General features: G+C 44.0%; 1 protein-coding gene across 1 annotated transcript in view; it reads right to left on the bottom strand.

The window, feature by feature from the left end:
• Positions 1–25361, bottom strand: part of LOC139542092 (multiple epidermal growth factor-like domains protein 6) — a 78591-nt gene extending 53230 nt beyond the window's left edge. Inside the window, exons 1-2 of the mRNA XM_071347124.1 lie at positions 24920–25361; positions 12354–12476 (exon numbers count right to left, since the gene is read on the bottom strand). Of these exons, the coding sequence (XP_071203225.1) occupies positions 12354–12476; positions 24920–25088 (292 nt within the window). The 5' untranslated portion in view covers positions 25089–25361. The remainder of the gene's footprint in view (positions 1–12353; positions 12477–24919) is intronic.
• Between the last annotated feature and the right edge of the window lie 1427 nt (positions 25362–26788).

Genomic DNA, 26788 nt, shown 5'->3' with positions numbered 1-26788 from the left:
GGGGAACAACAACAGGGCACACTGGACTCTAAAGGCGTACTATAGGCCTGGTGCGTGGTACCGGAACTGGAGGTACCGGGCTGAGGGCACGCACCTCAGGGCGAGTGCGGGGAGGAGGAACAGGGCTCTGGAGACGCACTGGAAGCCTGGTGCGTGGTGCCGGAACTGGAGGTACTGGGTTGGAGACACGCACCATAGTGAGAGTGCGTGGAGGAGAAACAGGGCTCTGGAGACGCACTGGAAGCCTGGTGCGTGGTGTAGGCACTGGTGGTACTGGCATGGAGCGGGGAGGTGGCGCCGGAAATACCGGACCGTGCAGGCGTACTGGCTCCCTTGAGCATTGAGCCTGCCCAACCTTACCTGGCTGAATGCTCCCCGTCGCCCGACCAGTGCGGGGAGGTGGAATAACCCGCACCGGGCTATGTAGGCGAACCGGGGACACCATGCGTAAGGCTGGTGCCATGTAAGCCGGCCCGAGGAGACGCACTGGTGGCCAGATATGTAGGGCCGGCTTCATGACATCCGGCTCAATACTCAATCTAGCCCTGCCAGTGCGGGGAGGTGGAATAACCCGCACCGGGCTATGCACACGTACAGGAGACACCGTGCGCTCTACTGCGTAACACGGTGTCTGCCCGTACTCTCGCTCTCCACGGTAAGTACAGGGAGTAGGCGCAGGTTTCCTACCTGACTTCGCCACTCTCCCTTTAAGCCCCCCCCCAAGACATTTTTGGGGTTTACTCACAGGCTTCCTACCGCGTCGTCGTGCTGCCTCCATTCGCCGGTATCCCTCCTCGCACTGCGCCAGAGAATCCCAGGCGGGCTCCGGCACTCGCCCTGGGTCGATCGACCACCTGTCGATCTCCTCCCACGTAGTGTAGCCCAGATCCTTTTCCTGCTTCCACGCTAGCTCCTCATATCGCCACCTCTCTGCTTTCGCTGCCTCCAACTCAGCTTTGGGGCGGCGATATTCTCCTGGTTGAGCCCAGGGTCCTTCTCCGTCCAATATTTGCTCCCAAGTCCACGAGTCCTGGTTTCGCTGTTGAGCTCTCCCCCGCCGCTTGGTCCTAGGTTGGTGGGTGATTCTGTAACGGGTGTCTAGATCTTCCTCCTCCTCGGACGAGGAGAGGAGAGAAGGATCGGAGGACCAAAATGCAGCGGGTTGTGAATACATAATGAATTTATTAAAGCAAACGACGAAACACGAAAACAAACACTTGGAAGGATTACAAAATAACAAAAACGAACGTAGACTGACCTAAACCATGAGAACTTACATATAACACGAAGAACGTAGGAACAGGTACAGACTATAACAAACGAACGAACAAACGCTACAGTCCCGTGTGGTGTGCAGACACAGACACGGAAGACAATCACCCACAAACAAACAGTGTGAACAGCCAACCTATATATGGTTCTCAATCAGAGGAAAACGTCAAACACCTGTCCCTGATTGAGAACCATATAAGGCTAATTACAAGTGACCTAAACATAGAAACACAAAACATAGAATGCCCACCCCAATTCACGCCCTGACCAACTAAACACATACAAAAATAACATAAAACAGGTCAGGAACGTGACAGGTATAGGGGCAGGGGGTTGTGTTTGGCATTTGTTTATTCAGGAAAGCTGTGAGATCTTCAGTGGAAAGTATCAGGTCTTCCCCTGACTGACAACGTGCCCCGGGAAGCCATAATGACTCACTTGACAGGGTTGCTTTGGCAAGTAAATTGCCTGTATGCTCTCGATCGATAGTAAATCACCCAAAACGTCACATGACCAATATATGAGCCAAGTAGGTCTAATTTTGGTCCACATTTCATACTAGTTCTCAAATAGCAATGTTCATTTTCCCAATGATGGATGAGTTGGCTCTTTTGGCTGTGCTAAGCCTGAACCCAGATGAGATGTGAGTGAAAGAATGACATGGGGAAGAAAGAGCAAGGATTATGGATATACTGACAAGATACATGTCTCTCCACCATAACACATGGGAGTTGTTGTCCACAAAGTGGCACGGCGGGCTGTCTACACAACTCATTATTGTAATCCTTTTTTAAATATTCGATGAGGGTTGTTGACGCCAACCACCTGTATTCAATGGAGAGAGCAGCTATGCTACTAGCCTCATGCCATGAATATGCATAGCCATCTCGAGACAACTCCGGTGTAAAGAGTTTTTTGGGAAGCTCTGTGCTAGGGAACAGTTGAGACTACTTAGGGCTCATAAACAATCCAAAAGGCCAGACACATATACGTGGGTTGTCGTGCAAGTTCTTACACAGGGACATTCTAAATCAATCTTAAATGAATCATTATTTATTATCAGCCTGCTGGAGAGGTTCCAACAAACTTGATGCACCATAGTGAACATCTGTTAGGAGCTCTAACGGGGCAGTCCCGTTAATTCCCTTATATAATGCAGACAAGTCCTATTTGCATGATTTAGCTTGTTCATCATTCATAAATAATTAATGTTTGCTTCATTCATGTGACCGATCAATAGCTTACGAGGCTTCTTCTCTCTAAGCTGAGACCTTGAAACTGGGATATCTTTCGTTCTCAAATAAGGTCTGGGCGTACTGCCAAATTGCAGATACTGATAAGTGAGGATTCGTTCAATATGGTCACTTGTATGAACACAGAAAACTGTTATTAGAAAAGCACATGAATAGAACACAGAAATTTGTTATTAGAAAATCACAAACATTAAACATTTCCAGCACAGGGTTTATACTTTTTTTCAGGGAAATAGAGAAATTCATTTAAAATAAATCGAGCTCAGAGTCTTTGATAAAAAAAACTTTGTGACGTAGGAACACACCAATGTCAGGTCAGTCAGTCATATGTTTCTCATTAAAGCATATGTCACAGAGTTTATGTATGGTGTCTTATTTTGCTTCACTGTTTGGAACATCCTTGAGTTGGTAAGCTGCCTTTAATTTAAAGGAGGAAAACAAGGCCTGGCAAAAAAACAACAGCATGAGAAGAATGAGATGGTTTGTATGACACATCATGCCATCAGAGCGTACCGTGACATCAAAGTAGCCTGATTAAAATCTAAATAAATAACTAAATTGAATATGCGCTTCTGGACTGCACGCAGTTGCTGTGCAGACGCCAAGAGGGAATCTAAGATTAGTGCGTGTGTCGGAGCACATGTTCTACCTCTCAGTGGTGAATAGGAACAGTAAATGGGGTTAAAAGTATTTGTAGATCAACTGACATGACGGCTTTGGGGGTGGCCAACACTCGAGAGCTACGGGGGTGCACATTTTTGTCCCAGCCCAGCTCTAACACACCTGATTTGACTAATTCATTGTTTGCCAGGACCTTTAGCTGAATCGGTTGTGTTAGTGCAGGGCTGGAACAAAAGCTTGCACACTCGTAGCTCTCCAGGAAAAGGATGAATCAATGAATTAATAATTATAATCACAAACTGAGGTAGTGTAATTTGGGGCCCATTTCTATAAAAACGTTAATAATATGAATGGGTTCCCATCTCTGTGGTAATTACTCATAAAAAAAACACAAATCAGGCTTTTTGTAGGCAAGTTAGGCAAGTTATAACATTTCCTTCAAACTGGCCCTGGTCAAAGCCAACAATGTTTCGACAGGCCTTGGGCGCTTCCCATGGCCCGCTGCGAGGCAACGGTCCTAAATCAATCAGAGAGACAAGAGAACGGTAACAACTTTGCTATATAGTGACTTTTATCATGTTTCTTTACTTTTTTGATACAGAAAGTTCATACTATTATCACATATGACCTCCAGCCACTTCTGGGCATCAGATCGACAGTTACTAACCTCAATTTGGACTTAAAATACGACTTCAACTCCGACTGAGCTATTCCACTGTTCATACCGGATCCCATTCCTTTGTTCCATGGGCTAACAAAACGCTGCAGGTGTAGACACGGGAGACAAGGTGGATTCCTGGTGAAATTGAGGCAAAGACAAAACCAAACGGTGCTCTCCTCCGTTCTATTGGAAAATTTACAGTCACTCGAGAATAAGATGGATGATCTTCGTTCGAGTCTCTCTGTTACAGAATTTTTTTATTTTGAGGTATCACGTTAGCACGTAGGGCACACCAATTGGTGTCACCTTGTTAGTAAGTATGTGTTACACCTGTGCTGGCTTGTCCATTTCGTTAGTCGGAAAGTGTTTCACCTGTGCTAGCCCAGGTGATATTTAAGAGTGGCTGGCTCAGTGCTCCAGTTGAGCTTGAGAGATGTTGGGAGAGCTACATTTCATGTCAGCTGAGGTGCGATTTTGAGCTCAACCTCTTACGTTTGAAAGAAGACTCTTTTTACGCCCTATCCGAAGTTGTTGTGGGTTTTTCATTTAGTTTGTCTTTTTGGAGGCAAACCTAGTGGGAATCCATGGTGGGTGTCTTACTAGTGGCTTTGCCAACTTTCAGTGGGAACCCACAAGGGTGCCTTTCAGAACCCTTTTTGAACCCCTTTCTGTTTCGTTTTGGTTGTCAAAGTGATTTTCTTTGTTAGTCCCCGTTCCGTGAGCGATATATTGAGATTGTCTTGTGGGAATGTAACATCTCCCATCAGAGAGACTTGGAAAGCTGGATGTTATATGTATGTCTTACTGAAACGTGGCTGGATGAGGACGCTATGCACGTAGTACTCGGTGGATTCTCCATGCAGAGGCAGGATCGTACAGAGGCTTTGTAGAAGTCGCAAGGAGGTGTAGTGTTTCTTTAAAGAAAAAACAACTGGTGTGCTACTTCAAGTGTGAAGGAAATCTCTCGCTCTTTCTCACCTGATAAAGAATAACTCATGGTAAACTGCAGACCCTTTAATCTACCAAGAGATTTCTCCTCCGTAATTATCAAAGCTGTCTACATCCCACCCCAAGCCAACAACAAACACTCTGGCACTCAACAAACTGTATGGGGCTATAAACAAACAAGAAAAGGCTCACCCAGAGGCAGCGTTTCTGGTGTGTGGAGACTATAGCACGGGGTGACTTAAAACCATTCCACCTCACTTCTAGCAACATGTCTCCTACGCCACTAGGGGTGCTAAAACTCTCAACCACTTTTATTCTAACCACAGAAACGCATACGCATAAGGCCCTCCATCATCTTCCCTTAGGCAAATCTGACCATGACTCCATTTTCCTGCTTCCTGTTTAAAGCTCAAACAGAAAGAATCCCCACAGTGACTCTAAGATTATATCCAAACCCTAAAAAACAAGGATTACAGGTAATGTCCACTGGGCTAAAGGCTAGAGCTACCGCTTACAAGGAACAGGACACGGACATGGGCGCATACAAGAAAGTCCACTTTGACCTCTGACAAGACATCAAACGTGCTTAAGGGCAATTTAGGAGGAAGGTGGAATCCTATTACGCCGGCGCCGACGCTCATCGTATGTGGCAGGGCTTGCAGACGATAACGGATTATAATGGGAAACCCAGCCATGCGATGCAGAACTCCCAAATTAGCTAACTGTATTTTATGCTCTCTTCGAGGAATATAACACTGTGCCTTGCATGAAAGCACCTGTTTTTTGGATGACTACTGTATGTGATCTCGCTCTCCGTGGCCCACACGAGCAAAACATTTAAACGGGTTAACAACCACAAGGCGGAATACCAGGAGGTGTTCTCAAAGAATGCGCAGACCAGCTGACATTTTCAATCTCTCTTTGTCTCAGTCTGTAATCCCAACATGTTTCAAGCTGACCACCCTTGTCCCTTTTCCCAAGAGCTCCAAGGTAACCTGCATAAACAACTATCGTCCTGTAGCACTCACATCTGTAATTATGAACTGCTTTGAAAGGCTGGTCATGACACACATCAACACCATCATCCCAGACACCCTAGACCCACTCCAATTCGCATACCGCCACAACAGACCCACAGATGACACAATCACTTCACACTGCCCTCTCCCACCTGGACAAGAGGGGAAATAACTAAGTGAGAATGCTGTTCATAGACTACAGCTCAGCGTTCAACACCATAGTCCCCTCCAAGTTCATCCCCAAGTGAGGGACCCTGGGAATGAACCCCTCCCCCTGCAACTGGATCCTGGATTTCCTGACGGGCCGGCTCCAAGTCGTGAGGGTAGGCAACAACACCTCCGCCACGCTGACCCTCAGCACAGGGGCCCCTCAGGTGTGTGTGCTTAGTCCTCTCCTGTACTCCCTGTTCACCCACGACTGCATGGCCACGCACAAGTCCAACATCATCATCAAGTTTGCCGATAACACGACGGTGGTAGACCTGATCACCAACAGCGATGAGTCCGCCTACAGGGAGGAGGTCAGAAACTTAGCAGTGTGGTGCCAGGACCTCTCCCTCAACGTCAGTAAGACCAGGGAGCTTATTGTGAACTATAGGAGAAAGAGGGGCTGTTGTGGAGCGGGGGGGGGGGGGCTGTTTTGGAGCGGGTTGAGAGCGTCAAGTTCCTTTGCATTCACATCACTAAGGACCTAATCTGGTCCACACACCCACACAGTCGTGAAGGGGGCACGGCAGCGCTTCTTCCCCCTCAGAAGGCTGAAAAGATTTGACATGTGCCCTTGTATTCCCTGTATATACTGTAGCTCCATTCTTGTGTATTTTATTTTATTCCACTTGTGTTACCATTTATTTTTAATTCTTAATTATAAGCGGACATTTGGAATTGTTTTACTATGGTCATACTACGGATCATTTAGCTAGTTGATTTTGAGTTGTAGGACCTCTTTAGGTATAAAAAATAAAACCATTATTTGATAAATTATTAAATTTGGCCTTTACTACTACTGTATAGCCCAGAGAAACGCACTGAATAACACATTCATAAAGAGCGAAAAAGACAGTCAAAAAACGTATCATAAGAAACGTGGTTTTTAAGTGTTTGTCCGATATCTAGGAGATACAAGAAAGTTCGGGAAATACAGTGTAACGGTTGTCCTCCTCCTCTTCTTCCGAAGAGGAGGAGTAGTGATCAGACCAAAATGCAGCGGGTTTTGAAAACATAATGAATTTATTAACTGCCGAAAACGAACACGAAAACAAACACTTGGAATGATTACAAAATAACAAAACGAACGTAGACTGACCTAAACCATGAGAACTTACATATAACACGAAGAACGCAGGAACAGGTACAGACTACAACAAACGAACGAACAAACGCTACAGTCCCGTGTGGTACGAACAAACATACAGACACGGAAGACAACCACCCACAAACAAACAGTGTGAACAGCCTACCTTTATATGGTTCTCAATCAGAGGTAACGTCAAACACCTGTCCCTGATTGAGAACCATATAAGGCTAATTACCAACGACCTAAACATAGAAACACAAAACATAGAATGCCCACCCCAACTCACGCCCTGACCAACTAAACACATACAAAAACAACAGAAAACAGGTCAGGAACGTGACATACAGTTGAAGTCAGAAGTTTACATACACCTTAGCCAAATACATTTAAACTCAGTTTTTCACAATTCCTGACTTTTAATCCTAGTAAAAATGCCCTGTCTTAGGTCAGTTTGTAATGGGTCCTATGTGTAGCTGGTGTAGAGAGTCAGGCGCAGGACAGCAGATATGAGTAATCAACGTACTTTTACTCAAAATGTAAAATATACAAAGTAGCAAAATACACACCATGACAGACCGAAAATACAATAAACAATCACTCACAAAAAAACATGGGGGAACAGAGGGTTAAATAATGAACAAGTAATTATGGGATTGAAATCAGATGTGTAAAACAAAGACAAAACAAATGGAAAAATGAAAAGTGGATCGGCGGTGGCTAGAAGGCCGGTGACGTCGACCGCCGAACGCCGCCCGAACAAGGAGAGGGACCGACTTCGGCGGAAGTCGTGACACAGTTAGGATCACCACTTTATTTTAAGAAATTGAAATGTCAGAATAATAGAAGAGAGAATGATTTATTTTAGTTTGTATTTCTTTCATCACATTCCCAGTGGGTCAGAAGTTTACATACACTCAATTAGTATTTAGTAGCATTGTCTTTAAATTGTTTAACTTGGGTCAAACATTTCGGGTAGCCTTCCACAAGCTTCCCACAATAAGTTGGGTGAATTTTGGACCATTCCTCCTGACAGTGCTGGTGTAACTGAGTCAGGTTTGTAGGCCTCCTTGCTCGCACACGCTTTTTAAGTTCTGCCCACAAATATTCCATAGGATTGAGGTCAGGGCTTTGTGATGGCCACTCCAATACCTTGACTTTGTTGTCCTTAAGCCATTTTGTATGCTTGGGGTCATTGTCCATTTGGAAGACCCATTTTCGACAAATCTTTAACTTCCTGACTGATGTCTTGAGATATTGCTTCAATATATCTACATCATTTTCCTTCCTCATGATGCCATCTATTTTGTGAAGTGCACCAGTCCCTCCTGCAGCAAAGCACCACCACAACATGATGCTGCCACCCCGTGCTTTGTGATTGGGATGGTGTTCTTCGGCTTGCAAGGCTCCCCCTTTTTCCTCCAAACACAACGATGGTCATTATGGACAAACAGTTATATTTTTGTTTCATCAGATCAGAGAACATTTCTCCATAAAGTACGATCTTTGTCACCATGTGCAGTTGCAAAACGTAGTATGTTTTTTTATGGCGGTTTTGGAGCAGGGGCTTCTTCCTTGCTGAGGGGCCTTTCAGGTTATGTCAATGTAGGACTTGTTTTACTGTGGATATAGATACTTTTGCACCTGTTTCCTCCAGCATCTTCACAAGGTCCTTTGCTGTTGTTCTGGGATTGATTTGCACTTTTTGCAGCAAAGTATGAAGTTTGTTAACAAGAAATTTGTGGAGTGGTTGAAAAACACGTTTTAATGACTCCAACCTAAGTGTATGTAAACTCCCGACTTCAACTGTATATATATACACTACTGTTCAAAATTTGGGGTCACTTAGAAATGTCATTTTCTTCCCCATTAAAGTAACATCAAATTGATCAGAAAAACAGTGTAGACATTGTTAATGTTGTAAATGACTATTGTAGCTGGAAATGGTAGATTTTTTTATGGAATATCTACAGTTGAAGTCGGACGTTTACATACACTTAGGTTGGAGTCATTAAAACTAGTTTTCCACCCACTCAACAAATCACTCCACAAATCGAACCCACAAATGCTGATGCTCCGGATACTCAACTAGTCTAAAGAAGGCCAGTTTTATTGCTTCTTTAATCAGGACAACAGTTTTCAGGGCTGTGCAAACATAATTGCAAAAGGGTTTTCTAATGTTCAATTATCCTTTTAAAATGATAAACTTGGATTAGCTAACACAACATGCCATTGGAACACAGGAGTGATTGTTGCTGATAATGGGCCTCTGTACGCCTATGTTGATATTCAATTTACAAAATCAGCCGTTTCCAGCTACAATAGTCATTTACAACATTATCAATGTCTACACTGTATTTCTGATTAATTTGATGTTATTTTAATGTACAAAAAATTGCTTTTCTTTCAAAAACAAGGAAATGTGTAATTGACCCCAAACCTTTGAACGGTAGTGAATATATTTATTTTTACTCATAATTTGGGTAGGCACAAAACTACCTTCATACTTCAATTTAGTTTCTTTTCACGGGTCCTAGATACCTTCAGACGAGTCCCTTGACACTTGTGGGGGCTATAGAGAAAAACGTAGAAGATCATCGTATTCGTGAGAATCTCCCTTTTCCACAGTGAGGTCACATTAGTTTGTAGCCCAAACGGTTCGGAAGCTACAAATAGAAGTTAGCACATCAACGGTACCGACTTCAGACGAGTCCCTTGCCACTTGTGGTGGTCGTAGAGCAAAACGGAGAACGCCTTCATGTACCTGAGAGTCTCCCCTTTCCATCGTAGTTTGTATGTCAAACTGTTCGGACTCTACAGATGTTTTAGTGACAAGACAGATTTTCAGGATGTCACTTTTCACTGCAGATGCGGAAGTGCAACATTGGCAGATGCAGTGGATTGAGACGCATCCAAAGCAAACAAATATATTTCTACCTTAAACTGACGGATTTTAAATGGGGATTTTTTTATTATGTTACTTAGATTGACACACCGGTGCGTCAATTGACTGAAATGGGTTAAACTCTTTATTGTTGGGAAGGGCTCATAAGCAAGCATTTCATGGTAAAGTCTACACCAGTTGTTTTCGGAGCATATGACAAATACAATTTGATTTGATTTGAGTTAACCTGACATCCTGTTGTTGTGTGCCATAGCCATGATACAGTGCAATGTGAGAGAGAGAAAAAGAGAGAGAGTGTGTGTGTGTTCGTGTCTGTGTGCATGTGTGTGAGAGAAAGAGACAAGAGAGAGGCAGACACTGCACTACTACAGTATATACGCCCAGACACAAACCTGCTCTGTAAGGGCTGCTGGAGAACAGCAGGAAAGCACCTCTTTTGCCAGCACAAAAGACTCTTTGATTCCCCCTTTTGACACAAGCAGAAGGTGAAGACCCCTTTCCCTGCTTTGATGTGAGTCCCAGCCTCTCCCATAGCGTAGTTTCCAGATGGTGAGGGCAACAATGGGATACAGCCAGCACATTGGACCAGATCCACCTCTTTCATCCCAAACCCCTATCACTCCCAAACCCCCCACCCCTGACCTTGGTTGACCTTAGGTGCCCTTCCACAGCGCCACCCTCCCTTTAGGTCTCACTGATGGCTCCAGGGTGAAGTTCCCCTAGGTACAGTAGAGACCTAGAATCAGCTTCCCCTCCTCCAAGCCTAACCTTAACCATTAGTGGGGAAATGCAAAACTGACCCAAGGTCAGCGTCTAGGGCAGGTGTTCCAACTTTTTTCGTCCACGATCCCGTTTTGATATCTGAAAGTTCTCATGACCCCAACCACAAAAAAAGTTGTAATTAACAGCCAATGTTTACTTTTTTATTTGGGGCTATGGCAGGCAATTGCAAAACATTCTAACAGTATTTCTGATTGTTTTCTCAACTCCCGATCACATACTTTTAATGTGGAGCTATACAGTCAATTGCAAATTTGTTATGGGATTTTTGTGTTTAATGACTAAAATATGTATACATTTGACTTAGAATTAGAACTAAACAGAATACTACTATAATACTGTAAGAATGAATCTTATTATAATCATAATGTTGAATGTTATGTGTTCCTTGTTAGAAAGAATGGGTTTATCTTCAGACAGGCTAGAATGATGTCTCTACCCAGGGAGGGGAAAGACCTTGGGTTGGTTGCAGATAGTTGAACAGGTGGCAGACAGTAATGAGAATGCTAACTGTACTGCCATTGTATCCGAGAGGAGGATGGACATTAAAACCTATGACATCATCTTTATTATATAACCTGATGTAAAATGTATTATGATCAGTACTCTCGAGAATAAACGCTATTGATTGATTGATTTTAAGACTGGTTTCTGTCCATTTAATGCTGATAATTATCTTACAAATTCTTATGTATGGGCAGAGTGTTTTAATTGAATTGGTTGATAAACATAGGAATTAAAATTCCTTTAACAAAATTACTCTGACATTATCTCTTATCTCACCACCACTGATGAGATGGGTGTGCTCGGTGCATGTCACTTGGTGCATGTCACTTCTCAAAGTCAGGGGGCGTGGTCAACAGTGCGCTCCTCATCACTGCTGTCACATCCAACCTGGATCAATATTTGGTTTTAATGCAGACGAGAGCACTGCTGAATCCAGCTTCACACAGATATGAGCTGACGAAGGGTACCATGGGCTCTCAAGTGGTGCAGCGATCTAAGGCACTGCATCTCAGTGCAAGAGGTGTCACTACAGTCACTGTTTCGAATCCAGACTGTATCACAACCAGCCGTGATTGGGAGTCCCAAAGGGCGGCGCACAATTGGCCCAGTGTCGTCCGGGTTTGGCCGGGGTAGGCCGTCATTGTAAATAAGAATTTGATCTTAGCTGACTTGCCTAGTTAAATAATAAAAACGTTTTAATGCTCTGAAGGAGACAACAGGGTATTCCCTTTGAGTCAGTAACCAAAACTCCTCCGTCATGACCCGTGAATGCTTAGACTGCAGCATTCAGTCACATGACAGCACGAAAGGCTGCACTTGACTGTTGCACTTGAATCATTCCGATTCAAGCGCATCAGTCAAGTGCGGCCTTTTCCCACGATCTAAGTGCACTCTGATTGAACTTTATCGTTTAGATTTCAACAATCATCATTTTGATTTTAAGGGTAACCACATTACAATGATTTTGAGATACAACGATAAAAAAAAACATTTTGGGGGGATTTTGGAAATGTTCCTGCGACCCCATTTTCATATCAGGTCTCCCATCGTTTTGGAACCACTGGTCTAAGGGCAACTTCACACTACTCCTTACCGATGCATGTCCGGCCATCTGTGTGCAGGCGGGTGCCTGGGTTGCATTCGCAGTAGAACGAGCTTCTGGTGTTGACGCATCGGTGCTGGCAGCCTCCGTTGTGGACTTGACACTCGTCAACATCTGTGGCCAAGAAATGACAAAGAGCAGAGAGTGAGAAACATACTGCAAATAATATACAAATCAGTGTGATCGCTGTACAGTGTATTGTAGTGGAAGAGCTCTCGCTGCACAGTGTATTGTAGTGGAAGAGCTCTGCTGTACAGTGTACTGTAGTGGAAGAGCTCTGCTGTACAGTGTATTGTAGTGGAAGAGCTCTCGCTGCACAGTGTATTGTAGTGGAAGATCTCTGCTGTACAGTGTATTGTAGTGGAAGAGCTCTCGCTGCACAGTGTATTGTAGTGGAAGATCTCTGCTGTACAGTGTATTGTAGTGGAAGAGCTCTGCTGTACAGTGTATTGTAGTGGAAGAGCTCTGCTGTACAGTGTTATGTAGTGGAAGAGCTCTGCTGTACAGTGTATTGTAGTGGAAGAGCTCTGCTGTACAGTGTATTGTAGTGGAAGAGCTCTGCTGTACAGTGTTATGTAGTGGAAGAGCTCTGCTGTACAGTGTATTGTGGTGGAAGAGCTCTCACTGTACAGTGTATTGTAGTGGAAGAGCTCTCGCTGCACAGTGTATTGTAGTGGAAGAGCTCTGCTGTACAGTGTATTGTAGTGGAAGAGCTCTCGCTGCACAGTGTATTGTAGTGGAAGAGCTCTGCTGTACAGTGTATTGTAGTGGAAGAGCTCTCGCTGCACAGTGTATTGTAGTGGAAGAGCTCTGCTGTACAGTGTATTGTAGTGAAAGAGCTCTCGCTGCACAGTGTATTGTAGTGGAAGATCTCTTGCAGTACAGTGTACTGTAGTGGAAGAGCTCTCACTGTACAGTGTACTGTAGTGGAAGAGCTCTCGCTGCACAGTGTACTGTAGTGGAAGAGCTCTCACTGTAGGGTGTACCACAGAAGCCCTGCTCTCGCTGTACAGTGTATTGTAGTGGAAGAGCTCTCGCTGTACAGTGTACCACAGAAGCCCTGCTCTCGCTGTACAGTGTACTGCAGTGGAAGAGTTCTGCTGTACAGTGTACTGTAGTGGAAGAGCTCTCGCTGCACAGTGTATTGTATTGGAAGAGCTCTCACTGTAGGGTGTACCACAGAAGCCCTGCTCTCGCTGTACAGTGTACTGCAGTGGAAGAGCTCTCGCTGTACAGTGTACTGCAGTGGAAGAGCTCTCACTGTAGGGTGTACCACAGAAGCCCTGCTCTCGCTGTACAGTGTACTGCAGTGGAAGAGCTCTCGCTGTACAGTGTACTGCAGTGGAAGAGCTCTCACTGTAGGGTGTACCACAGAAGCCCTGCTCTCGCTGTACAGTGTACTGCAGTGGAAGAGCTCTCACTGTAGGGTGTACCACAGAAGCCCTGCTCTCGCTGTACAGTGTACTGCAGTGGAAGAGCTCTCGCTGTAGGGTGTACCACAGAAGCCCTGCTCTCGCTGTACAGTGTACTGCAGTGGAAGAGCTCTCACTGTAGGGTGTACCACAGAAGCCCTGCTCTCGCTCTACAGTGTACTGTAGTGGAAGAGCTCTCGCTGCACAGTGTATTGTATTGGAAGAGCTCTCACTGTAGGGTGTACCACAGAAGCCCTGCTCTCGCTGCACAGTGTATTGTATTGGAAGAGCTCTCGCTGCACAGTGTATTGTATTGGAAAAGCTCTCACTGTAGGGTGTACCACAGAAGCCCTGCTCTCGCTCTACAGTGTACTGTAGTGGAAGAGCTCTCGCTGCACAGTGTATTGTATTGGAAGAGCTCTCACTGTAGGGTGTACCACAGAAGCCCTGCTCTCGCTGCACAGTGTATTGTATTGGAAGAGCTCTCACTGTAGGGTGTACCACAGAAGCCCTGCTCTCGCTGCACAGTGTACTGCAGTGGAAGAGCTCTCGCTGTACAGTGTACTGCAGTGGAAGAGCTCTCGCTCTACAGTGTACTGCAGTGGAAGAGCTCTCGCTGTACAGTGTACCACAGAAGCCCTGCTCTCGCTGTACAGTGTACTGCAGTGGAAGAGCTCTCGCTGTACAGTGTACCACAGAAGCCCTGCTCTCGCTGTACAGTGTACTGCAGTGGAAGAGCTCTCGCTGTACAGTGTACCACAGAAGCCCTGCTCTCGCTGTACAGTGTACTGCAGTGGAAGAGCTCTCGCTGTACAGTGTACCACAGAAGCCCTGCTCTCGCTGTACAGTGTACTGCAGTGGAAGAACTCTCGCTGTACAGTGTATTGTATTGGAAGAGCTCTCACTGTAGGGTGTACCACAGAAGCCCTGCTCTCGCTGTACAGTGTACTGCAGTGGAAGAGCTCTCGCTGCACAGTGTATTGTATTGGAAGAGCTCTCACTGTAGGGTGTACCACAGAAGCCCTGCTCTCGCTGCACAGTGTACTGCAGTGGAAGAGCTCTCGCTGTACAGTGTACTGCAGTGGAAGAGCTCTCGCTCTACAGTGTACTGCAGTGGAAGAGCTCTCGCTGTACAGTGTACCACAGAAGCCCTGCTCTCGCTGTACAGTGTACTGCAGTGGAAGAGCTCTCGCTGTACAGTGTACCACAGAAGCCTTGCTCTCGCTGTACAGTGTACTGCAGTGGAAGAGCTCTCGCTGTACAGTGTACCACAGAAGCCCTGCTCTCGCTGTACAGTGTACTGCAGTGGAAGAGCTCTCGCTGTACAGTGTACCACAGAAGCCCTGCTCTCGCTGTACAGTGTACTGCAGTGGAAGAGCTCTCGCTGTACAGTGTACCACAGAAGCCCTGCTCTCGCTGTACAGTGTATTGTATTGGAAGAGCTCTCGCTGTACAGTGTATTGTATTGGAAGAGCTCTCGCTGTACAGTGTATTGTATTGGAAGAGCTCTCGCTGTACAGTGTATTGTATTGGAAGAGCTCTCGCTGTACAGTGTAGTGTAGTGGAAGAGCTCTCACTGTACGGTGTACCACAGAAGCCCTGCTCTCGCTGTACAGTGTACTGCAGTGGAAGAGCTCTCGCTGTACAGTGTACCACAGAAGCCCTGCTCTCGCTGTACAGTGTATTGTATTGGAAGAGCTCTCGCTGTACAGTGTATTGTATTGGAAGAGCTCTCGCTGTACAGTGTATTGTATTGGAAGAGCTCTCGCTGTACAGTGTAGTGTAGTGGAAGAGCTCTGCCTAAGCCCCAGAAGCCCTGCAAGCCTCTTATAGAGAAGCCTTAGACACACAGCGCAATCAGCAAGAAATACAGGCACATGCCAATCTCATCAGGGCCAGGTGGTAACTGGAGACAGACGGACAAAGGCCAGCACAATTAGCAAAGCAAGCACTGGAGGGCCAGTAAACACACACGCACACATGTACGCACGCACACACATTCACAAAATCAGCCAGTCTAACCACAGACGCCCTGCGAAAATGGAAAGCCTACTGCATCTTGACAACCAACCACTACAATGGAGTATATCTATCCCATTTATTTCAACAAAAGTTAGCGTTACTCCCTGGATCAGGAATGGCAATGGAAAATGAACATGGGGCCCAGCCAAGCCTCCTCAAAGGCTGTAAACATGTCATCCAGTTCCTCTCCATAAGTTGTATCTGTCCATAACAGGTCAAAGGTCAATGATTCTCTATGCCTCTATTAAAACTTTATCCAGGGTCCTCTATGACATTAGGTGTTCGTCAGGGACCCGTTTGAAGGTCCTCTCTTCTGGATAATACTTCTTCAAAGAGCACTACCATGGGACAATACATGCTCAGCACAAACCTGTGCCTATCAAAAACATAACAGTTTCTTTCCAGCACAATGGATATTGCTCTATAAGCTAACATTTTGTTATCCTAAGGAGCCACATCAATACAATCAACAAGACACATGTGGCAGCAAACAGCAGTCACGACAAGTACAGTATGTCTCTATTGTTGACTTTATCAAAGCCATCAAGTGACATTTTCTAAGTAAGACGAAAGCTTATTCTCCATTTGGGGTTTATGAAGAACAAACATGTTTTCCTTCTTCCTTTTCCTCCACAATGTCAAGCAGCATTCCACAACAACACTGACACGCATTACTGTTATCATTTCAAGACACTGTGGTCATGAGGCTTGCCTTTCAAGCCTATGAGAAACCATCTGACACGCAGACATCCACTAAACTTCCAACTTCAACAAGACCAGAGAGCACCAAAACAAAACCATGAAAGCCAGAACAAGAAATAAGGTATTTGGCTTTTGACACAAACGCTGTTAAACTCAGACAACTCTGATGTCCTCTGTTGTTTTTGCGGCTGGTGCTATATTAGGGTCCACTTGGGGGCATGTGCCTGAATGAGCCACCAGAGGACGTTATAAAAGGCGAAAGGAAGGATCTGGCTTTGGCCCAGTAGTGGAGAGTGGCCGAGTGGCCATTAAAACTGGGCAGTGTGATAAGCAGTAAATGCCTGGTAATCAGCCGGGGATTTAGTGTGTCAGGCATTGTTGATCGTACCAGTGGATTTATCTCGGTAGCATGAGGGGTTTGGAGAGTTACAGCAACGCTCAGTCTATTTATCGAGAGTAGGGAAACACTTGAACATTTTGTTTGTGTGTCAGAGCAGTGTTGGCCAGCGGCAAAGTTTTTGTCCGGTTTGGTATTTATATAATGTACATATGCGGGAATAACTGCACTTCATGAGGTATTGGGCCAAATAGCCTAATCAAGTGTTGTGTCTGGGTGAGGTCAAGGTCGTCAGTTCAAATGATCTGAAAGTCCATTAACAGACAAAACAAAGCTGTCTCTTTCATCTTCAAATTGTATTTACAGCCATTTGAACCCCAGACACAATCCCTGTTCCCAGATGCAGCTGCTCCCAGACGCAGCATGTAAATGCTATAAGGATTGGAAAATGTTGCTACTTCTCACAGCCAAGGGACAATTTACTGCTGGAGGTTCTTGAGACTGAGACTGGATGGAGAGAGTCTAAATAAAAACACAGAAATTAGTGGAGACGACAAGAGACGTACGCAGAAGGACGCCACGATGAAGCTAAGAAATGAAGGGTGCAGGGATCTTCGTTTCGTTGCTTTAACATTCAGGAGCCAAACAAGGAGTTATGCTGCGTTTAGATGCAAAAAACGTCCTACCAGTCGGCATAGCGGGACAAGAAAGCAAGAAAGACAATGATGGCAAAAGCAAGCCAGCACTACAGTATGCGTTGCTATGGTGATTTCAGTAAACACACATCCGGTAGAGAACAACACTATGGCAGATGGCAAAAGTTGAAATATTTTAACTCTGGCGGCAAGTCCCATCTACCGTGGCGGCTGATGGCATTCACCGCCAGCCTCAATGGCATTTACAATCGTTCTCTCATTGAAAACAATGACATCTGGTTTGCCGTCTACCTCGTACCATGTAAAAGCAGCATTACTCAAAGTGAAACACTCATATTTCAAGTTAATGACACATTACTAACTGTACATGTATACAGACACCAATTATGGTTAAGAAGAAAAACAAAAAACTGAAAAGAGCTCATCTGAACTTCGTGGTTCCTCCATGCTCTCCCAAATGGCTGTTTTCACATATGTAGACACTGCTATGGTGCTGGAGATCATGAATATGAGGTTGAAAAGTGGTGAAATATTGCCCTTCAACAGTGATGGAATGGGTGGCCTTTCTTGATAAACACAAAGCAGTGCCAGACCACCCCACGGGGTGCTGTAAGGTAGAGGGTAAGGTAGGGTAGAAGAGTACAGTCAAGTGCACTTGACTGCAGCATTGATTAGAGGTCAGTCTCTCTCTGAAGAAGGAAGGCAGACTTGTCCAGACAGCTCATCAGACAGTCTGGCACACTCTCCGAGGCTGCCCATGATAAAAGGGCCTGGTTGCACTCAGGACTTGGTAGTACTCCTGTGATTATGATTAAAGGCCTGCCTATTCTCCTCCATGAGATAAATAATTATGTCTGACCCCTGGGGGCCACCACACGTAAATGGCCAGCAGCCTCTCTGTGATGATAGGGACTTCTAAGATTATACACTGTACAATAGGCGCTACTAATGTATTTCTCACTGCGCTGGCAACCATATTAACGTTCTGTTGGCAAGATATCGGAGTTGCAAATCATTGTCTTAAGGTTGTAGGCACTTTGACATACGATATGTTTCTTACCCCAATGGGCAAAGGCATCAGTAATTCTTTTAAGAGGGATGCTAACAGCGTTAACCTTTTCTTCACATTACAACTGAACAGAATCTGGTCTAAGCATCAGCTCCATAACCTTATATCCTCTTGATAATTACAGGGTGAAACATGAAGGGGAAGATTACTCTCATATGAAACGATGGCAGACAAAATGGCCATTCACGGCTCGTGAACGTTGACTCCACAACAAAGTGGGGAGTACGCATTTCAATTTGAAAAGTAACCATTCTTTCATCAATCATGCTGCTTCGAGGCATTTTATTAAGGCTGTTGGTGTATGCAAGACGTGGCATGTTTTCATAGGACACTGCCAACAAGGAGATAAAATCCAAAGCCACATCAACACTGATGGAAAGCAGGGATTCATGAAACATGCCACGCAGACTTCACACACTGGCAAACACACACTGGCAAGCTCTCACAAGCAGGTGTACACACACACACACACACACACACACACACACACACACACACACACACACACACACACACACACACACACACACACACACCACACACCACACACCACACACCACACACCACACACCACACACCACACACACACACAATCCGACCTCAGAATTGTTAATAAAGCAGGAGAATAAGGAACAACAGAAAACAACCCATTTCCATCCAAATCTGTTCTCTCTGGGCGCCACAGTAACATACTGTGTATTTGCTTATCTGTGTCTGTGCAGAATAGCCTCCAGTTTCAGTACATTATATTACACTGTATACAGTACATAGTCTACACATTTACATATACCGTGTATACAAAGTGAGCCTCCCAAACAGTGTACTAATCGAACACATGCAAGCACTACAGGCTAATGAGGACCCCCTCTGACAGATCTGCAAAGAATCTTATTGCTGTGGCCCGGAGCGCTGACAGGAGGCTCAATTGACACACTGTGTGTCTGTGTGTGCGAAAAGAGCCAGTGAGTTCTACAACCACCTAAAAGGAAGAGATTCCCAAACCTTCCATAACAAAGCCCTCACCTACAGAGAGATTAACATAGAGAAGAGTCCCCAAACAGATCCAACAGAGTCCCAGGACAGCAACACAATTAGACCTAACCAAATCATGAAAAAACAAAAAGACAATTACTTGACACCAGAGCAGCCAGACAACATGTGGTGAGACAGCATTTGCCCCAATACTTTTTAATCTGGTGTGGCGCCGTCACACTACTTTCAAAACACTGAACACATTTACCAGACATATTCATTAGTTCACGTCATAGAAAAACGTTGAAAAACATTTTGCAATGGAAAAGAAAGCAGGTTTTTCTTACTGGACAAGTTACATACAGTATATCTCCCAATTTTAGCCTGTTAGCCTCAGTTTTGTCTAGTGACTGCAACCCTGTCCCTGTCATTTCACGCGGTAACCCCCCCGCTCACTGCGACAGGTGAATTCCCCTGTCAGTCACAGTGGCCTCCTAGCTACAGCCTACAGAGCCTCACCAACCACACCTCTTAACAACTAGTTGAGCTGCACAAACACCTTGTTGGTTGACTCTGCACTTGGTTTCTTTCTTCGCTCACACTCCTCTCCCGTCTGTAGAATCTGACTTTGTGGCTGTTATTTAGTGGAAACCCTCCTCTCCTGTCCGCTTGTTTGCCTGCCTCATGAGAGAGTGAACACACATTTTCATGGAAAACAAGGTGTGTTAATAAAAGCAGTTAATAAAAGCAGTCATCCTCTAAAGCTAGCTAGAATGATCCAATCTATAGCTAGCTAAGAAAACTAGCTACTAACGTTAGCTTGAGAGTAGCCTAGCTAAATAGCTAGCTAGCGCGCTAACATTAGCTAACTAGGTTGCTGCAACCATGCAGCCAGCAGCTAACGTTAACAATTTAGACTCCTTGAATGAATGTGTTTGGCACAGGATAAAGAAGATGAAATGATCTCCTGCTGCTACCCAAGGTCAAGGGAGACTGAAGTTCCTGAAAAGGTTAGGTGAATTGAGAAAGAACAACTGCAGCAAGAGAGCAATCAGTCAAGGGTATCAGCCTCTGGCCCCTGTTGCCCTGACCAACTTCTCTCCCTGACCTCACAGTCATTCACTGCTCATTGACCTCTCATTAACAGGCATGAAATTCACACAGACTAGCACAACAAAACAGTTGTAATGTCCTAAACAGCTGCCCTAGGGTCGATCTCACACTTCCAGCCAGCATCAACATGATTGGAACTGGAACCATGAACACACTTGGCTGAGATGACAGAGTATGTATCTTGGTGGTTACAAGACGGTGTTCTTCTGTGGTCCAATCACTCAGTGATTAAAGATTAGGAGTATGGAGTGCAGCAGAAGCTTGGTTTTGGGAAGTAACATTGCCATATGTGTGTGTGTATGTATGTGAGCGTGTGTGCATGTGTTTGTGTGTGTGTGTACGTTTGCACATAAATGTGTGTGCATGTGTGTTCTTGTCTGTGTCCATGCATCGGCATGTGTGATCTGATGCCAGGATCCCCCTGTGCTCGCCATGCTCTTACTGGACAATGATAAGACGCATCAAAAAGCAACAGAAGCCCAACTGTCATAAATCAGGAGGATCCCATGAATTCATCAAGAAACAACAGAGAAACTGCTGCATCTGCAGATTGACTACGCCAGGTAGTTTATCATCTCTAATCTAAGACATACATCTCACACTCTCATATCACCCTCCCCTGATGCTGACGCGGGTTACACCATCTAGAGTTAGGGTGCCGACACTGGGATTTGGAGTCTGAGAATTTCGGATGGAGTCAATGCTTTTTCATGTAAGTCATACGATTTCCTCTGTGTTCACGCGGCCACGTCTGAGTGTGGCCGTAGCAAAAACACACCATACTGGATGCTTAAAGCATCAAAGGACATGATGGTTTTTCCTTTGCTTTTTTCCATGACGGCTATCCCATCACCTTCCCAAAATGTATCTGTTTACAGCTGTAAAACATTGTTATAAAGGCAATATGTAATGAAATTCAAAACTTGCCTTGAGGCTACAGGTATGTGATGCCACAGTCAGACCCGCTTCCAAAGCAACCAAAAAAAGACTCAAGCCTTGATTGTATAAAAACAAAACAAAAAATCTCCAAACAAAGGTTTCACGTTTCCAAACAACGGTAATTTCAAAGGCTATAGTCGATCCATGATCAAAGCAAAAGCGATCGGATTTTAAAATGTAGTAGTAGTCAAAAACTGTATGGCACCCCTCCATAACTGAGGCCTAGCTGAGCCATAATACCATACCACTAAATAGGTATAGGGAAGGGGAACAAGGGAAAAAGGGGTGAGTCCAGGTGAGGCTCCATACTGCTTTCAAATACCCATGATAACATAATAGAAAACTCAAAACATGATTCCACCAATCATACACCATAATTCATAATGCAATATTCATGATTATATTCAATAAGTCAATATTTCATGATTCTAATTAACATTTATCATGAGACTGAAAGTAAGGAAATTTCGCTCCAACAATTCAGTTCCTTGTTTGATCGTTATATAAAATATTGAGTTGAGTGACTCATTTCAGTGACTTGAGTGACTCATTTCAGGAAACTAGGCATATGTCGAGCGTCACTACTTCACAGGAGAGGCATTTGAATGAACAATTTTTTTAAATCAAAATGCGTTATTTGGTAGAAATGCCTTCTGGAACATGTGAACTTCAATGTGCAGTAATAACAAACTTGTATGCCATCTGTAAATCCGAATAAAATGGTTAAATTACGAGCCTAGATGGTTTAGCAGAAAAAGACAGGAACTTTCCCGCTAGCCATGATTGGCTGAGATAATGGATGGGGGATGGGTTGGACATGCCAAGAGATGAGTTCGAATTGGTGCGCTATATAGCACGCTTCTGTCTATAACATGAGCTGCTCAGTATATGTAGGTAATTCTTTCTAAAGCAGCTTTTTTAACAATATCATGAAGAACTGCAAAAGTGTTGCTAATGCTCTCCACTTTCTGGAGGACCGAGTTTTGAAATCAGTGGAATGCCCGGTGGAAGCAGAGTATGATAGCTAAGGAGATGGAGAAAATTCAGGCGTTTGATTGCAGATATGTGGAGGGAGTCGAAAATAGAACACACAGAAGGCTGTTGTATAAAACTCCTATCTCCGGATTACATCTTCAAACTAAGGGCAACCATGGCATCCGTGACAGAGAGGGAGAAGCGTTTATCCATGTATACGGGTAAGAGAGTCTAGCTAGCTATATTTTCAGATATCAAACGTTTCTAATTTTGTCAGGAAGTTGTTTTCATTTCAAGTTAAAGCATACTGTTAGCTAGCTAGCTAACGTTAGCTGGCTGGCTGGCTCGCTAGCTAAAGTTATGTGTATGATCTGTGTAGTAATATTATTTGTATCTCAGAACCATTTGCATTGCTAGTTATAGCCTAATGTTAGCTAGCTAGCTAACATTAAACCTAGTTGGTTAGCTTTAGCTACCTGTAGATTCAAGCAGGGTAGAAAATAGTTAGGATTATTGTTCATTGTTTAGCTAGCTAGTTAGCTACATGTCTAAACAAAAGACTCCACTATGCAAGTAACCATTTCACTGTACCATTTACACCTTCTGTATCCTGACAATAAACATAGACTTTATTTGATATAGTGTGTGTTTACCAGAGAAGTGAAGAACAACATGACCTGCACCAAAGTCAAATTAGGATATAACGTTAGGCCAATATCCAAGTATTTTCTGTAATTGGCTCGCCATTATCTTGTAAATAATTATCTGAATTGAGTTTATTTTCCTGTAATAATGAATACAAATTAGCTAAAGTTAAGACGTTGTCAGCTATATGATATGGTCATTATTTGAACTGGCTAGCTGGCTGGCTAGTTAGCTAACTAACAAGCTAGACACAAACCAAAACATTAAAAAGAAAGGAGGACCAGGGCACTCTTCATATAATGAATTAAAATTACTTTATTTGTATGGCATGTTCAATGGAAACAAAGTTGAAAAACTCTGAAGTGTTTCGGCTGCATGGCCTTTTGTCAGGGAGTACAAAACATTGTTTATAAAGTTGCTTTTAGTTGCCTGGTTTGCTAGATTGACATATACTAAATTCATTGTTAAACGGATGGGTTTATTGGTGTTAAAATACACCAGTTATGCTATTTTGGACCACCAGGCTGCTGATGTCATGCAGCCTGTCGTTTTGTGTTTATCCTTTTTCGTTACAACAACGACAAGTTTGATGTCGGACGCCAATAGAATGTTCATGATGTAACTATGGCAACTGTAAACAGACATGTCGATAGACAGTATAAAACAGCCTTTAGTCTTGAAATCTTTGGTTATTTAGTACACTACTGTAGTCACTCTGATTAGCACATGGCCTCACGTGAATGCTTAACAAAATGGGTGGGGCTAAGGCTTAAGAGGGTGTGAAGATGCTGAATGGGTGTAGACAAAGAAGAGCTCTCCAGTAGGTGTACGTAAACATTCAAGGGCAATTTCCTCAAAAGTGGTGTTACAAGTTTATCAACTTTCAAAGCAGAATTACTTTCCCATTGCTCCTGAACTGTAGTGTAAGATATACAATTTTCTAGCTCTGAGTCTCTAATTGTATCCAACATAAAAAAATAAAATAAAAACACAACTTCAAGTTTTGCTACATATGATCAAATCAAGCCAGTCGGTCACATATTTGTTATTTTGTCATTCTCTCTGTAATCAAGAAGGACAACCTCGATATAGACTTGCATGGTCTCTCTCACTTTCATTTCTACACAGGGCTCATAGAGCTCATCTTCCAGTATATTCCCCTTAACTGCAGCAGCTGCAGTGTATCCTGATCCCTACCTGCTTTCAAAGTACTTTATACGTGTCCCATTACTCCACTCGCACCATTACAATTTTAAACACGCAAATAAATGCAGGTTAAGCCATTAATGTAGGTTCACAGCCCTATATGGGACAATGAAGTTGCATTGTATTTGAAACAAACAAACAAACACACACACACACACACACACACACACACACACACACACACACACACACACACACACACACACACACACACACACACACACACACACACACACACACACACACACACACACACACAGATAATGTGTCTACATGTCAGATGTCAGTACACACAGAAGCCTTGATTCAGAATTATAATCTCTTAGAAATAATCAATAAAAAACGACAGGTTCTCTTGCATTCCAGGAGGTTCAGGTGACAAAGTCTAACGTCATACAGTACACACGATGACAGATATGACATGATCTTGCTCACAACGGGGACTGATATACTGTTAAACTATGTACTATGGTAGAGCACTGTGCACACAGCACATACTTCTCACTCACCTGCACCTTTCATGTGTCCCGTGTTGTAGCCATTGTATCCATAGAAGCAGGTGTAGCAGTTCCTGCGCTGGTAGCGGTATCTGCCAGGCCCATTATTAGCTCCCCGACCTGGGCTTAGCTGGCTCCAAACGCCCACTAGAACCACCACGAACCATCCTAGGGATGCCATGGTCCTAACAGCACTGAAAGTGTGAGATGTATCTACAGAGAACTTAGCTCGGAAGTTAGAAGATGTGTAGATAGAATAGTAGAGCTTGTACCAAGCTGTCGATAGTATCCCAGAGGAGGTATGATCACCGCACCAGTTGACTCTCTGGGTTTAAGTAGAGTGAGTCACTTTCTTTGTTATTTCAGGCAGCATTTCCTCTCTCTCTCTCTCTCTCTCTAACTCTCTCAGCTTTTGACAGACATGCTGCATGTTTCTCTCTTTGACTTGGGAGACCCTCCCTCATCCCTCCTCCTCTCTTTCTCATTCTCCCTTCCTCTCTCTCCATTTACCGAACGCAGGTCCACATTCCTCCTCCATGTCGCTCCCTCCTCCTTCCATCCTCAGATACAATGACAGAAGCGCAGTTCTACAGAAGCGGAGAAACACGAAACAACTGCACCACACAGGAACATTCACAAGATGTTGAATTACACCACAATAAAAGCATTTCAACACATTAAACTACATTCAACACATGAAACTGTTAAAAACTCATATTTATTCACATGATGGAGTCTATCAACAATCCAAAGTATATTGCTATAAGCCCGACATAAATCAACACGTTAATGCCATTTTGGACATTAAAGGCTTTGTGGGATTTGCAAGGGCTGTTCTTGATGTATTCAATCATCTACTGCTGTGCATGGATGGGAGCAGCGAGGGAATGGCCAACTTCAGCTGAGTGAGGGAAATAGCATGGTAATAGTGTGCTCAAGTGATGAAGCAAGCCATATGTGAGCTCATCTATAGAATGACAAAGCCTGAAGTAAAACTATTTTAAAGTTGAAGCTCATTTACTGCATTTCTATACATTTAAAACACTTTAAAATGTCATGTGGAGAACAGAAAAAACAAGCAAAAATGACACCAGCATTAGCTGCTGTAAGTTCATAGCATCAGTGACTGTATATTGTTGTGTATTATAAGGTATTACTGCACTGTTGGAGCTAGAAACACAAGCATTTCGCTACACCCACAATAACATCTGCAAAATATGAGTATGCAACCAATTAAATTAGATTTTTGTTCAGTCAGTTGTAATGATGAATTGAATAAAATCATAAAATCTTTACATAGATATCTCTTTTCTTCAAATTCCATACCATTCAAATTTGTATTCCTAGGCATTAATAATGAAGCTTCTCTATCGGTCTCCTCTGCATCCTCCTATATGCTTCTTCCTACATTCCTCCTGCATTGTTTGTTTGGGGGATGTCTGTAGACAAAGCAGGAGTTGCGGGACTGTTCTAAAATTGCCTTTTGTCCGGGATCTCGCAAACACACTGCAGCGTCTCTAGTCTCAAACTGGGGGAATTCGGGGGTAGTTCATTTCACGTATCAGGCCCTCGGCATGTACTGCAAGAGGGCGGACTATGCTGTTTGGGTGAGTGGTGAATGTGCTGCTAAAAAGGAAAATCTGTGAGGCAAATCCGGGGATACAGGCAAACATTACGAATAAACCACCGTTGATGATTCCACTCATTCACAAAGAGTCACATGCGATGAAAACTGTCAGATCAAGAATATAAGCGTTCTGAGCTTTCGTTAACACTGGGAGAAATATTTAGATGTTGACCCGTAATAGATTTTCTTTATTGTGTACAAAATATATATTTTTATTAGCCTATTATAACCTCTGTATCCTCATATGTAGTGAC

This window comes from Salvelinus alpinus, chromosome 17 (genome assembly GCF_045679555.1).
Source record: "Salvelinus alpinus chromosome 17, SLU_Salpinus.1, whole genome shotgun sequence".
Taxonomy (NCBI): domain Eukaryota; kingdom Metazoa; phylum Chordata; class Actinopteri; order Salmoniformes; family Salmonidae; genus Salvelinus; species Salvelinus alpinus.
This window is presented reverse-complemented; position numbering and strand designations above follow the sequence as displayed.